Source organism: Amblyraja radiata, chromosome 20 (assembly GCF_010909765.2).
Source record: "Amblyraja radiata isolate CabotCenter1 chromosome 20, sAmbRad1.1.pri, whole genome shotgun sequence".
Classification (NCBI taxonomy): Eukaryota; Metazoa; Chordata; class Chondrichthyes; order Rajiformes; family Rajidae; genus Amblyraja; species Amblyraja radiata.
Genome location: NC_045975.1, coordinates 8,820,057 through 8,834,940, shown reverse-complemented (window position 1 = coordinate 8,834,940; position 14,884 = coordinate 8,820,057). Strand labels below are relative to the sequence as shown.

Sequence of the window (14,884 nt, the reverse complement as noted above, 5' to 3'; positions counted from 1 at the left end):
ACATGTTCAATAGATGTCTGATATCTTTTATCTTGCAAAATACAAACATGCTTATAAATATGGTTCAGTTTACAATTAAGATTATATTTCTTAGATATTCCTATGGCATTGAGGCAGCAGGATGAGCTGTATCAATTTGGCAGGGTCCACACCTCATTGGTTCAAAAGCATTGGTATCAATAGCATGCTCATAGGACAAGAGAATCTGGCAGATCATTGGAATTGGATTACATGCCTTGTAGAGAAATTCATTGTAGTATTTTTATTCTGTTACTCTATCATATGATTGAGACAGCTGAAATAGCATAATTTTCTCCCAACAACTGTATTGAAGTGAGTTTCCATAACCTTGTCACTTTCAACAACCTTATGACTCAGATTGTTGAAAGTGATGTCACAATGTTGTTAGTAGTACGAGGTTGTATGTATATTGTGCAGCACCCAATTGAAAAGTCTTATCCATGGTGTAATTTGATTGTGAAATAGTGGGGGAAGCGATTAAAATTGAAATAAACACGTGTGTAAGATCTCTCCAGAGATGCTGTCTGTCCCGCTGAGTTACTCCAGCATTTTGTGCTTATCTTCAAAATAAACACAAGGATGGATTCTCAATTCCTCTCACTCTCCCTCACTGCACCTCTTGCATCTTTTCTTTATCCACATTTTCTCTGTAGCTTTAGAAACATAGAAAATAGGTGCAGGAGTAGGCCATTCGGCCCTTCGAGCCTGCACCGCCATTCAATATGATCATGGCTGATCATCCAACTCGGTATCATGTACCTGCCTTCTCTCCATACCCCCTGATCCCTTTAGCCACAAGGGCCACATCTAACTCCCTCTTAAATATAGCCAATGAACTGGCCTCAACTACCTTCTGTGGCAGAGAATTCCAGAGATTCACCACTCTCTGCGTGAATTTTTTTTTCCTCATCTCGGTCATAAAAGATTTCCCCCTTATCCTTAAACTGTGACCCCTTGTTCTGGACTTCCCCAACATCAGGAACAAAACTGTTCCGCATGGTTTGATTGTATTCATGTCTGGTTGATCTGCTTGGCTAGTACGCAAAACAAAACTTCACTGCATCTTGGTACACAACTATAATACGACAATACCAACATGCAAACTGTCATGCTTGTGTTCTGGTGTACCATTCAGGGGCACGTCTAGCAAAATAGAATGCAACATGGGCTTCAGGAGTAACTTCAGTGCCATTTTTTTGTACTAACCATATATGCTTTGATTCTCTCTTCCCAAAAAAATCTCTTTATTTTCTATCCTTAATATACTTAATGATGGAAACGCCACATCTCTTTTCGGTAGCGAAATACAAAGATTCAATGTCCTCTGGGTGAAGTCATTTTTCCACCATTTTCCTGACTGGACCACCAAGTCCACACTGCCAATTGATTACCCATTCGCACTAGTTCTTTGTTATTCCACTTTCTCATCCACTCCCTAAACATTTAGGGCAATTTTACAGAGGCCAGTTTACCTACAAGCTCGCACATCTGTTGAACGTGTGAGGAAAACAGAGCAAACTCACGTGGTCACGAGATTGTGCAAACTCCACACAGACAGTACCCGAGGTCAGGATTGATCCCTGATCTCTGGTGCTGTGAGGCAGCATTTATACCAATTATTCACAATCTGCCAATTATTCATAATCAATAAAGATGGTTTGGCTGAAGAGACATAAAACTAGTTGGAAATGTGAGTGGTCATTTGGCTGAAAATGGGTTTCAAGAAGATATTGGCAAACTGAGCGAGCAGGCAACATTATGGCAGATGGCAACATTATGGCAAGCGCTGTGAGGCCACATTGAGGGTTGTCATTTGTTTTTTGCCTCTAATTGATCCCAGTTGGATCATGGCTCCATTGGGTTTTGAAGGTGAGGTGATTTGAGCAGAGTCCGAACTAAACATTAGTGAGCAGATTTATTTGTGAGTAAGCGCTGCTTGTTTTTATCAAAGAACCAACTACATTATTGGATCGGTGTTGCATATAAATCAATATGGGGAATGATGACGGATTTCCGAGTGAATCAGAGGAGTTTCACAACATTGGTAATTTTGTGGTTTGTTACTGAGCTCAGCCCTTTCTTGAAATTTTCACAGCTGCTGGTTGAAGTTTGTCTCTCAAGTAGACGTGTAGACCTCTAGCTGGCAGTACATTAATTTAACGTCTATAGTGTATCTACCATTTTGTGAGTGATTATGGAGTGTGAATAGCTCCTAAACACAGATTTCTAAAATTGCGATAACATAGAAGGTTACCATTTAGCCAGTATGGTCTATGCTGGTTTTTCGTAGAGCATTCCAGTTAGAACAATTTCCTGCTCTTGTTCCATAGTCTTACAGTGTATTTACCCAATTCCCTTTTGAAAGACACAATTGAATCCATTTCCAAGTTGTGCATTCCTTCGCATAATTGGTCTCTGTAAAAAGACCACCCTTGATAACATCCTGGACTTATTGCCAATCTCTTCGATTTTATCACCTCTACTCGACCACTGCAATGGGAGGAATTTTTCTCAGCTTATTTGGTCTTAACATGGTTATTTTATATACCTCTATTAAATTGCCTTTCAATCTTCTCAAGCAGAGCAGCACCTGATTCTCTAGTATATGTTACGGGAATCCCTCAATCCTAGAACTGTTTAAGTTACCTTTACTTGCACCCCCTCGTGCCTTTTAATTCTTCCTAGTCAGTGTTCACTTTAGTACACTTTAGGTTGTGACCTGGTGAATGTTTTATGGAAGTTCATGTTAACCCCCCTTTGACAGCTTTTTTTTTTAAATCACTGACATATGAGAATTTATGATGGCCAATTTAGGGTTACTGAAATCTGACCTTTGGAAAGGCTTGGGAGGTTTATTCCATGTGGTTTAGCTGATCTTGATTCTTTCTTTGTCAGAGGCCTGGTGGTGAAAGGCAATGGGAGAACATCTAAATAGCAAGTAGAAGGCTTACGCTTAAGCTATTAACCTGTTAACAGAAATGTTTTTTTTAACTTGGATGATTTAAAATTGACCTGATTAAAGTTTTTAAAATGCTGTTAATTATTAATATTTTTCATTAATTCCCAGGAGTTAGAAGATGCTTTGTTGATCGATAACTGGGATTTTTTGGAGGACTTGGTTTCTAAACTTCTTCGAGGATGTTACCAACGCAAAGATATTAAGTGAGTTGCACTGCCATTTCTAAGCAATATTCACTGCTGCATGTGCTTTCAGCTGAATTTATTCTGTTTGTAGGTAATGTTTGAGATGTCAGATTGCAAAGTGTCCATGCTATAGTAGCAACCTGCCTGTCTGATATGTTGTCAGACAGAATTTAGTAACCATTGATTTTGTCAAAACTTCTAAGGAACAATAACTTTTACGTAAGCTACAATCTATCGCAAGCTTGTTTTCAAAACATTATAAAAGTATAATTTTGAAACTGATGTTTTGCACCTTGATTGGTGAAATAGGTAAAATAGTATATTTTTCCAGATAGCGGAAAAAAAGTCTTGGTGTTCAGGTATTCGTTGTGTGTTGGTTAACAAAGTATGTGGTAAACATGCAGGTGTGGCAAGCAATGAACATTGAATTGTATGTTTATTGAAAAGGTGTTGCATTGTTAAGGAAGTTTTTCAATAGTTGAGGCAACATCTGGAATACGTTATTCGGGTAAGATCTTTTTTAAAGAATATATTTACATTTGGAACATGTTCACTGGATTGGTTTTAAGTGTTTGAGATTCTCGGAATGGTGCTAAAGTCCGTAAAGCACACCAAAAAAGTATTGTTGGAATGGTGCGGGTACTAACCTGCTATGTTCAGCAGGAACTTTCTCATGAGAAATCAGGCCAGCCGATCTAAACCAAGTCTTAAATATTTGTGCTCTTAAATTTATTGTGCTGTGATCCATGTAGGCCTCCAATATGTCCAAAGCTTTTGTTGTCTCCAGTTGCAAATAAAATATTGATAGTTTCCCAGCACTTAATCAGCTTGCTTGTTGTGTTGTTCATCTTTGTACTTAAAGCATTGGTGCTAAATTATGCTTCTGTGCTCTTGCACCAAACCCATTTTGGTAATTTCTAAGACTTGTGTACCATGTCAAAAAACAAAATTATGCCAGAGAAGGATTGTGATTTTGTACTAACTACCATAAGCCAATATTAATATTCTTAGTCCTGATGGATGGTCTTAACCCAAAACTTTGACAATAGCTTTGGTTTTAGTCATGCTGCCCAACCCGAGTTCATCCAGCTCGACATTCTTAACCTGAAATGCTTGACATTCTTAACCTGAAATATACTTGATAAATTCAACAAAATACTATTGTACAACATGTAATAGAAAAGCACAGGAAGAAACTTTGGGCCACGATATCTTATTTACATGGCGAGACATGAGACCGAAAAGTAGATGCAAGCAGGGAGACTAAAGGTATGGTAAAAGTACTGAATGAGTCCGTTCAATATGTCTTTACCATAGAAGGGAAAAAAACTAAATCGCAGTAAAGGAAGAGGCAGTTGCAATACTGTACAATCCATAAAGAGAAAAGAACAATGTACAAGAATTAGATGTAGGAATAGGTTGTATTAGCCTACTCAGAGGCCCGGGACCGTTGGAGACAGTGGAGGAGGGTCAGGGCGGTGAGTACTTAAATCGAGCGCGGGGCTTGTTTTCACAGAGGCCTGGGACCGTTGGAGACAGTGGAGGAGGGTCAGGGCGGTGAGTACTTAAATCGAGCGCGGGGCTTGTTTTCACAGAGGCCCGGGACCGTTGGAGACAGTGGAGGAGGGTCAGGGCGGTGAGTACTTAAATCGGGCGCGGGGCTTGGTTTCACAGAGGCCCGGGACCTTTGGAGACAGTGGAGGAGGGTCAGGGCTTACCAAAGTCTGTAACGTTTCACACTCCATAGGGAGGGTTCTGGTGGAAGCCGCTGATTGGCGGAAGCAGACTAGAGGAAGCAGCTGATTGGGTGCAACCTCAGGTTAGCATTTCTGCTTTCTGGTTAAAGGTACAGTGCTTTAGTAAAGGTACAGTGGGCTAAAGGTACAGTGCTTTTTGTTTATATAATAAAGGTGCAGTTTAAAGGGCAAGATGGAGCAGCTGTTTGTGAGTCAGATACCTGCTGATTTCTCCCAGCAGTTTCTATTGTATTATACTGGTATCGGATCCAGGGTAAGGCGAGAGAATGACAGTCAGAGCAGTGTACTGTTCTGGATGTCAGATGTGGGAGGTCATGGTGTCGGATGGCCCTCCAGACGTCCACATCTGCACCAGTTGCAGAGAGATGGGGCTCCTAAGGGACCGTATTAGGTTCCTGGAGCAGCAGCTCGATGACCTCTGTCTGGTCAGGGAGAGTGACGAGGTCATAGAGGGGAGTTATAGGGAGGTGGTCACTCCAAAACCACGGGAGAGAGACATGTGGGTCACGCTAAGGAAGGGCAAGGGGCAGAGGCAGGAACGAGGGAGTACTCCAATGTCGGTACACCTTGCAAATAAGTACTCCTGTTTGAGTACGGATGGGGGTGACAGCCTACCCGGGGGTAGCAACAGCGGACGGGCCTCCAGCACAGAGACGGGCCCTGTTGCTCCGAAAGGTAGGGGGAAAAAGAAGAGGGCAATTGTAATTGGGGACTCTATTGTTAGAGGGTCGGATAGGCGTTTCTGTGGACGCAGTCGGGAGACCAGGATGGTGGTCTGCCTCCCTGGTGCCAAGGTCTCGGACGTGTCTCAACGCATCCAAGATATCCTGAAATCAGAGGGAGAGGAGCCTGAGGTCGTGGTACATATTGGTACAAATGACATAGGTAAAAAAAGGAAGAGGTCCTGAAGGGAGGATTTAGGGAGTTGGGAGGAGAGTTAAGGAAAAGGACCAAAAAGGTAACAATCTCAGGATTACTGCCTGTACCACGCGAAAGTGACAGTAGGAATTGAGCGAGTTGGAGGATAAATGCGTGGCTGAAAGACTGGTGCAGAGGGCAGGGATTCAAGTTTCTGGATCATTGGGACTTCTTTTGGGGAAGGTGGGACCTGTACAGAAAGGATGGGTTGCACTTGAACCCGAGGGGGACCAATATCCTGGCGGGGAAATTTGCAAAGGTCACTGGGGAGACTTTAAACTAGAATGGTTGGGGCGAGGGACTCAAATAGAGAAAGCTAGTAGACAGAATGGGAGGCAGGAAGCAGAAAAGGGAAGCACTCGGACACAAGAGGAGAAAGAAAAAAAAGGAAATAAACAGAGAAGAAGAGATGGGGGTTTCTTAAATGTGCATATTTTAATGCTAGGAGCATTGTAAGAAAGGTGGATGAGCTTAGAGTCTGGATAGACACCTGGAAGTATGATGTTGTGGCGATCAGTGAAACATGGTTGCAGGAGGGCTGTGATTGGAAACTAAATATTCCAGGATTTCGTTGCTTCAGGTGTGACAGAATTGGAGGGGTAAGAGGTGGAGGCGTTGCATTGCTAGTCAGGGAAGATATTACAGCAGTGCTTTGGCAGGATAGATTGGAGGGCTCATCTAGGGAGGCTATTTGGGTGGAACTGAGAAGTGGGAAAGGTGTAGCAACACTTATAGGGGTGTATTATAGACCGCCAAATGGGGAACGAGAATTGGAAGAGCAAATATGTAAGGAGATTGCAGATATTAGTAGTAAGCACAAGGTAGTGATTGTGGGAGATTTCAACTTTCCACACATAGACTGGGAAACACATTCTGTAAATGGGCTGGATGGTTTGGAGTTTGTAAAATGTGTGCAGGATAGTTTTTTGCAGCAATACATAGAGGTACCTACTAGAGGAGGGGCAGTGCTGGACCTCCTGTTAGGAAATGAGACGGGACAGGTGGCGGAGGTATGCGTTGGGGAGCACTTCGGGTCCAGTGATCACAATACCATTAGTTTCAATATAATTATGGAGAAGGTCAGAACTGGACCTAGGGTTGAGATTTTTGATTGGAGAAAGGCTAACTTTGATAAGATGCGAGATGATTTAAAAGGAGTGGACTGGGACATTTTGTTTTATGGGAAAGATGTAGAAGAGAAATGGTGGACATTTAAAGGGGAAATTTTAAGAGTACAGAATCTTTATGTTCCTGTTCGGTTGAAAGGAAACAGTAAAAATTGGAAAGAGCCCTGGTTTTCAAGGGAAATTGGACATCTTGTTCGGAAAAAGAGGGAGATCTACAATAATTATAGGCAGCATGAAGTAAATGAGGTGCTTATGGAGTATAAGGAATGTAAAAAGAATCTTAAGAAAGAAATTAGAAAAGCTAAAAGAAGATATGAGGTTGCTTTGGCAAGTAAGGTGAACGTAAATCCAAAGGGTTTCTACAGCTATATTAATAGCAAAAGGATAACGAGGGATAAAATTGGTCCATTGGAGAAACAGAGTGGGCAGCTATCTGCAGAGCCAAAAGAGATGGGGGAGATATTGAACAATTTCTTTTCCTCGGTATTCACCAAGGAGAAGGATATTGAATTATGTGAGGTACGGGAAACGAGTAGAGTAGTTATGGATACTATGAGTTTCAAAGTAAAAGAAGTACTGACACTTTTGAAAAATATAAACGTGGATAAGTCTCCAGGTCCTGACAGGATATTCCCTAGGACATTGAGGGAAGTTAGTGTAGAAATAGCCGGGGCTATGACAGAAATATTTCAAATGTCATTAGAAACGGGAATAGTCCCCGAGGATTGGCGTACTGCGCATGTTGTTCCATTGTTTAAAAAGGGTTCTAAGAGTAAACCTAGCAATTATAGACCTGTTAGTTTGACTTCAGTGGTGGGCAAATTAATGGAAAAGATACTTAGAGATAATATATATAAGCATCTGGATAAACAGGGTCTGATTAGGAACAGTCAACATGGATTTGTGCCTGGAAGGTCATGTTTGACTAATCTTCTTGAATTTTTTGAAGAGGTTACTAGGGAAATTGACGAGGGTAAAGCAGTGGATGTTGTCTATATGGACTTTAGTAAGGCCTTTGACAAGGTTCCTCATGGAAGGTTGGTTAAGAAGGTTAAACTGTTGGGTATAAATGCAGGAATAGCAAGATGGATTCAGCAGTGGCTGAATGGGAGAAGCCAGAGGGTAATGGTGGATGGCTGTTTGTCGGGTTGGAGGCAGGTGACTAGTGGGGTGCCTCAGGGATCTGTGTTGGGTCCTTTGTTGTTTGTCATGTACATCAATGATCTGGATGAAGGGGTGGTAAATTGGATTAGTAAGTATGCAGATGATACCAAGATAGGGGGTGTTGTGGATAATGAAGAGGATTTCCAAAGTCTACAGAGTGATTTAGGCCATTTGGAAAAATGGGCTGAAAGATGGCAGATGGAGTTTAATGCTGATAAATGTGAGGTGTTACACCTTGGCAGGACAAATCAAAATAGGACGTACATGATAAATGGTAGGGAATTGAAGAATACAGTTGAACAGAGGGATCTGGGAATAACCGTGCATAGTTCCTTGAAGGTGGAATCTCATATAGATATGGTGGTAAAGAAAGCTTTTGGTATGCTAGCCTTTATAAATCAGAGCATTGAGTATAGAAGCTGGGATGTAATGTTAAAATTGTACAAGGCATTGGTGAGACCAAATCTGGAGTATGGTGTACAATTTTGGTCGCCCAATTATAGGAAGGATGTCAACAAAATAGAGAGAGTACAGAGGAGATTTACTAGAATGTTGCCTAGGTTTCAACAACTAAGTTACAGAGATAGGTTGAATAAGTTAGGTCTTTATTCTCTGGAGCGCAGAAGGTTAAGGGGGGACTTGATAGAGGTCTTTAAAATGATGAGAGGGATAGACAGAGTTGATGTGATCAAGCTTTTCCCTTTGAGAATAGGGAAGATTCAAACAAGAGGACATGACTTCAGAATTAAGGGACAGAAGTTTAGGGGTAACATGAGGGGGAACTTCTTTACTCAGAGAGTGGTAGCGGTGTGGAATGAGCTTCCAGTGGAAGTGGTGGCAGCAGGTTCGTTGTTATCATTTAAAAATAAATTGGATAGGCATATGGATGAGAAGGGAATGGAGGGTTATGGTATGAGTGCAGGCAGGTGGGACTAAGGGAAAAAAGTTGTTCGGCACGGACTTGTAGGGCCGAGATGGCCTGTTTCCGTGCTGTAATTGTTATATGGTTATATATGGTTATCATTTATCAAGAGCAGAGCTGATGTAAAGGTAAGGTAGGGCTTCTCCTAATAGCAGATAAACTGAGGAAGAGATTGCAGAAGTGTTTGAACCACCATGAAAATCATTTTTTACACAGAGAGTGGTGAATCTGTGGAATTCTCTGCCACAGAGGGTAGTTGAGGCCAGTTCATTGGCTAGATTTAAGAGGGAGTTAGATGTGGCCCTTGTGGCTAAATGGAGAGAAGGCAGGTATGGGATATTGATTTGGATGATCAGCCATGATCACATTGAATGGCGGTGCAGGCTCGAAGGGCCGAATGGCCTACTCCTGCCCCTATTTTCTATGTTTCTATGAAAAATAAAGAGCGATTTTCCATTGGAGAACCACAAAAATGCTGTGATTGGCCTAAGAATCAAAGGTCACAAGAGGGAAAGCTTTCACATTCGGTGAGTAAGGAATTAATTCACTGAAAGGTGAGAGAAGCAATCTCAGTCATGACATTAAAAAAAACCGGACAACTGTATGAGTTTAAAAGTAATTGCAGGTCTCCAGGGTGAGAGCCAAGGTACAAACATTCTGGATTGTGCATACTTTAAAAGGCTGATTTGGGCCCAAAGGCCTCCTTGTCACTGGCAATATATGTCCAAAAGGTTATGAGGCTTATTAAAAGACGAGTAGTGAGAAGTTTGAGGATAGTTCTTGAATAATGTAGTCACTAATGTCAAAGATTTAAGGTTGCAGAACAGGTCAGAATTGGAGGACTGCAAATATCTTGGTGGCCAGAGATGACAGGTTACTCAAAATGGGTGGCCAAGGTCAAATATTTATTTATAAGCATTTTTTTAAAAATTGGAATTACCTTGTATCGAGGCCAATCAGCCCATGTGGCACTGGTTAAGATAAGCCTTGATAGCGCTACGATTTTTCGCCAACTCCTGTGCTGCGAGTGCACCAAGTTTCATTTCGATTTGTGGCTTATTGTAAAGGTTAGCAAGTTTTTAAAAATCTTAAAAACCGCACGTGCGCATATCGATCTCCTCTCCTGCCAATCGGCGCTGCGTGGATTAGTCTTTTCTGTCGATCCCCGGGACGATCTGCCCCTTCCTGCGCCATTGCGTCTTTACTGGAGCTGCTTGTGACCAGCGGAGTTCTCCAACCGGACACAATTTTCGGAGGGACCAGAACCGGCCCGGCCCAGCCCAGCCCGGAGTCAGAGATGTCGCCAAACAAAAAGCGGAGACTCTGATCCTGGCGGAGGAAAACGACCAGCGACCGGCCCCTTCCCCTCTGGTCCCCCCGCTGGCTCCTGCCCCCCTCCCTGTGATACCCCCCCTCTTCCCCAGTCTTTTCTCCAAGCTCTCTTACCCCCCCCCCCGCCCACACACACCCCTCCCCCTACCTCTCTACCCATCTAGGCCCCACATAATTTTAAACACCTCAATTAAATCTCTTCTCAGCCACCTCTGTTCCAAATAAAACAGTCCTAGCTAATCCAGCAGTTTCCCAGTCCTGGCAATGTGTGAAAGTGCTGGCAGCATCTTTCCTGTAACATGGTGACTAAGCAGTTTGAGAGCCTGAGTAGGTCAGTGGGGTCAGTTCTATCCACTATTCTCATATCCGCTCTATCCTGTAGAGAGATGAGGAAAATGTGATGCTCACTGTCTGAAAGCTTAGTAGAGCTGGAACACACAAGGTTAGATGTCATGCTGGAAACTGGGATTGAGGTTTTATTTCGAACAGCACATGGTCTGTTGGTCTCCATTATTGTAAATTTTCTGATGTACTTTTTTGATGAACACGTGTGTTTATTTGAATGTCTCCTTTCATGAAGTTCAAATAAAAATACACTCCATTCCTTGGAGCCGGGGTTCAACTGTTTTGGCTGTCCTGACCAGTAGTTTTTTTGGAGATTACTTATGGAATTTTATAATGCATGATTAACATTGGCATACGACACTTCTGTTAAATTAAACAGGAAGAATGTACTTAATATATACTCAGAATTAATATGCACTATCCTGTCGAGGTGTCTTATTTAACGTGATGGCCTCTGCTAGAGACCCGTGGTTTTGACCTTAGCTGTGTGATTAGCTGGATTAATACACAGCTGAGATAACAGATTAGAAAACTAATTCTCCTGAGCCTGTGCCGATGACAACAGTACATTCGCCACTTAATCAACATATTTTGGTTTTGGTTCTGAAAGTTGCTGCTTTTTTTTCTTAATCTATTTCATGTTTTTTACTAAAACGTAAAATATGTCTCCAATTGGCACAAGAAAAATCTACACTAATGCATCGAAGACCGTTTGTGGGGCTTGAATCCCAGATATTTAATTTGAAGTGGAGCATTATACTTTCCATTCACTTTGTTTCTGGCATATATCCCCTTTTCCTCCAGATAGCATATATGAGACCTCTGGAACTTCAAGCAATGTCTTTACAACAGCAGAGTTATTTGACTCAAACTGCTGTAAAATCTTTTGGCACAGAGTTTAGTATATCCTGCTATGACCTGAAGCTTGAATCATGGCATTTGGTACAGACAAAGGCACTCGTTGACTCACTGAAATAATTACTCAAAGGTACTTTGTTTATCTCAACAGCATAGAGAATTTCCACATGTATCTTGAAGACATCATTCGACATCGATGGGAACTCGAAGAGGGGAAGGAAAACCCACTTCAGGGAATACACTTTAGGGCTCTTTCTTCCAGGATAATAGTTGAAATTTTGCACAGACTCTGTGATTACCGTTTGGATGCCACAGATGTATTTGACCTTCTAAAGGTGAGGGATTCTTTTCTCTCAAATATATCATGGTACAAGGGCTCTAATTAAACATACTGGAGTGGAGCAGCACTGGTCATGTAGTTGGCATGTTGATGTTTAATGTTGTAAATCCTTAATTTTAGTGTGTGCCACGTACGGGGTCATCTTATCCATAAATGCAAGTTGCGAAGCTTGTGTAGAGTAATTTTGTTTACAATGGCTTCTCAGTTTTGCTCCAGAGTGGGTTAAGACCACTTGCCGACAAATTATTGCAATTGTGCTGCTCTGATTCTGGATTGAGGAATGTTTTTCATCAATTTCCATCAATGTTACACATAGTTATAGTCTGTTAAAACATTGCTGTAAATGCAGGAACATTAGGAAAATCCTAAGATAAAAGAAGACATCTGTACTTCTGGATGTTGTTCATGTGTTTACAGCTTGACTGGATTTAATGCTATCCTGAACTCTGAATGTCTCCAAATCCACTCTTTACGGAAGTATTTAAGCCAGTTCTCTTTTTTTTTTTGTTCCTGACATCTTTTGTGCTTTACTCTATTCCCCCATGGCCACCAAACCATCACCTGACAGTACATTCCAGATCAGACTTTAACCTTTCATTGCCTTAAGAACAAGACCCACAGTTTTTCTAGTCTTCCCATTCTGATCCCTTTTGCTGATTGGCTCAACTTAGTGTGATTCTCGAATTGAACGTGGTAATAGAACAACGACTTCTCTAAGCTTGTGCCTCTCTTAATAAAACCAAACATCCTTTCCTTTCGAAAAGCAAATTTCACAGAGCCTTTCCCCTTTGGGGGGGGGGGGGTGTGTGTGTCTCTGTCTGTCTGTCTGTTTCATTATCTGCATATCCTTTATTCTTCCAATGTAAATGTATCAGTGATATTTTTGTCATGTATTTCATCGATGATACATCTGTCTTTTTTCAATCTGTGATCTCTTCTAAATTTGTTCTAAGTGTTATCTGTAGACTGTAAAAGTGGTAACTGAATATCAATAGAAGCCATGGTGGTAATGCTGAATATGGGTATCACAACTGCATGCTTTGCTCTTATCTTTAGAAAAATAGCCAGTTCACAGACTTGGTCTTTTTTTTCCTCTCTTTTCTCTCGCCCTCACCCGCCCCACCCAAACAATTAATCTCTGCAGGTTATGCTCTAGAAACCTATCTCCATTTTCCATATTGTGTGGGTATTTTACACGGTTTTATCCTTTTTAATGAGATTGTACATTATAGAATTACAAAAATTATATTTGGGAAGCAGATTTTTACTCCAACTCTTGGTATCATGTAAATTAATTTTGTTTCAGGGTCTTGAAGCAGATAGCTTGAGAGTAGAGGCCCTTGGAGAAGACAACGCTGGGGCCCAATACTGGTATTTTTACGGCACCAGATTATACAAAGAGCTGCCTCCACCACCACCAAAGGAGGAACCAAAATATAAACCATCAAAGAATGATAATAAGTAATTTAAATTTTGTCTTGTAAATAGAGTTTTAATTTCTTTAAATGCGAGGCTAATTTGAATTAGTTATAAATCAAATAGAAATATTCTGATTATTAATGTGCAATGGCGCTTCTTAATTGAACTATGGAATGGGAGAAGGTCTACATATTTTGATGGGTGCTGCCCAAGTGTTTTCTGTTTGTCGTTTTATTTTTGCTCGCAATCACCTCCCTGGCTGGATTTTGTGCACTCCTTGTGTACAAACTGCTTGTCAAAGCTCTGATTTGAAATGTTGTTGTTCTGAACATTGTGAATCGCCCCAGTTTTTAGATGAAGCGTGTAGGCTGTGGGCCGAGCATCGAAAATGTGTCTACAATTTAACTTTAGTGACCCCTGTCTGGGAACTACTTGTAATTTTGCACAGATTTAGATAAAATATAATTGAGAAGGAAGTCATAACTCGTCAGTGCCAAAAGTTGCACATTAATTAATTAAGCTAATTAGAAAATGAGATCGAAAAAGTAAACGCGGTCTAGTATTCGTGCTCATATTACTCCATGGGGAGCCTAATTCTGGGCTGCTGTATATTTAAACCATATTATTATACCACACGTGAATATAACTGGAGTTATATATAATTATATTATATAAAATAATATAATGAATACAATTGTTAGTGTGTATTTTGAATGAGACTCCTGAACCAGCCTAATTAATGGGTGAGGGCAGTTCCTGTGGGTTTCCCCCGTTTACTGAACCCCACTGACTGTCAGAGTGGGGGTCACGGCAGTAATGGGACTGGGGCAGTGCCAGGCTGGGGGAAGGCTAGGGCATCTTCCACTGAGAGGAAAATGCCTAACCCTAAACCTAACTCGTACCCCTTCCAGAGCTGCCCATGGCTGGATCCGCTTTGGGACCGGCTGCAGGCTCCGTAAGTGTGGCCGCTCAGCGCGTCCACCTCGGCCAGCATGCCCTTCTGGATCATCATGGTGATGATGGTGGGGAGCAGCACTGCCCTGCACGCCGCCCGGGCCGCCTTCAGCACCCCCATAGCACTGGCTCCGTCAGTCCGCCTGCTTGCTCGCTGCAACACTGGCCTACTGACAGCCCAACCGACCCCTCGCAGCACTGACCGGCGGACCGAAAGTCCAACTGACCCTTCACAGCACACACCGGCCTACCTACAGCCCGACTGATCCTTCACAGCACTCACCGGGCTACCGACAGCCCGAACGACCCTTCGCAGCATCCACCGGCCTACCGACAGCCCGACCGATCCTTCACAGCATCCACCGTCCTACCGACTGACCGACCGACCTTAATCCTAGCCCTAGCTCTACATTTGTTATTTATCATTTTTATTTAACAGTTCACATCATAACTTTACAAATATAAATCAATTGTAAAACAAAATTATCAGCAAGGTTAGCATTACCTTTATTCCTTTGAAACCTTGCTATTGTTTTGATGTAATTAGGAGGCAGCCATGATCCCAGAGTGCTTGCTGCCTAGC

General features: G+C 42.0%; 1 protein-coding gene across 6 annotated transcripts in view; it reads left to right on the top strand.

Annotated features, from left to right (window-relative positions):
• The window catches only part of LOC116984565, a 77,711-nt gene that overhangs the window by 24,962 nt on the left and 37,865 nt on the right, over nucleotides 1–14,884 (top strand). For 4 of the 6 annotated variants that reach the window (XM_033038762.1, XM_033038757.1, XM_033038759.1 and 1 more), the window contains exons 2-4: nucleotides 3,089–3,183; nucleotides 11,740–11,923; nucleotides 13,235–13,389. In XM_033038762.1, the coding sequence (XP_032894653.1) occupies nucleotides 3,089–3,183; nucleotides 11,740–11,923; nucleotides 13,235–13,389 (434 nt within the window). The remainder of the gene's footprint in view (nucleotides 1–3,088; nucleotides 3,184–11,739; nucleotides 11,924–13,234; nucleotides 13,390–14,884) is intronic. The other 2 variants (XM_033038761.1, XM_033038758.1) reach the window with 1 other exon arrangement.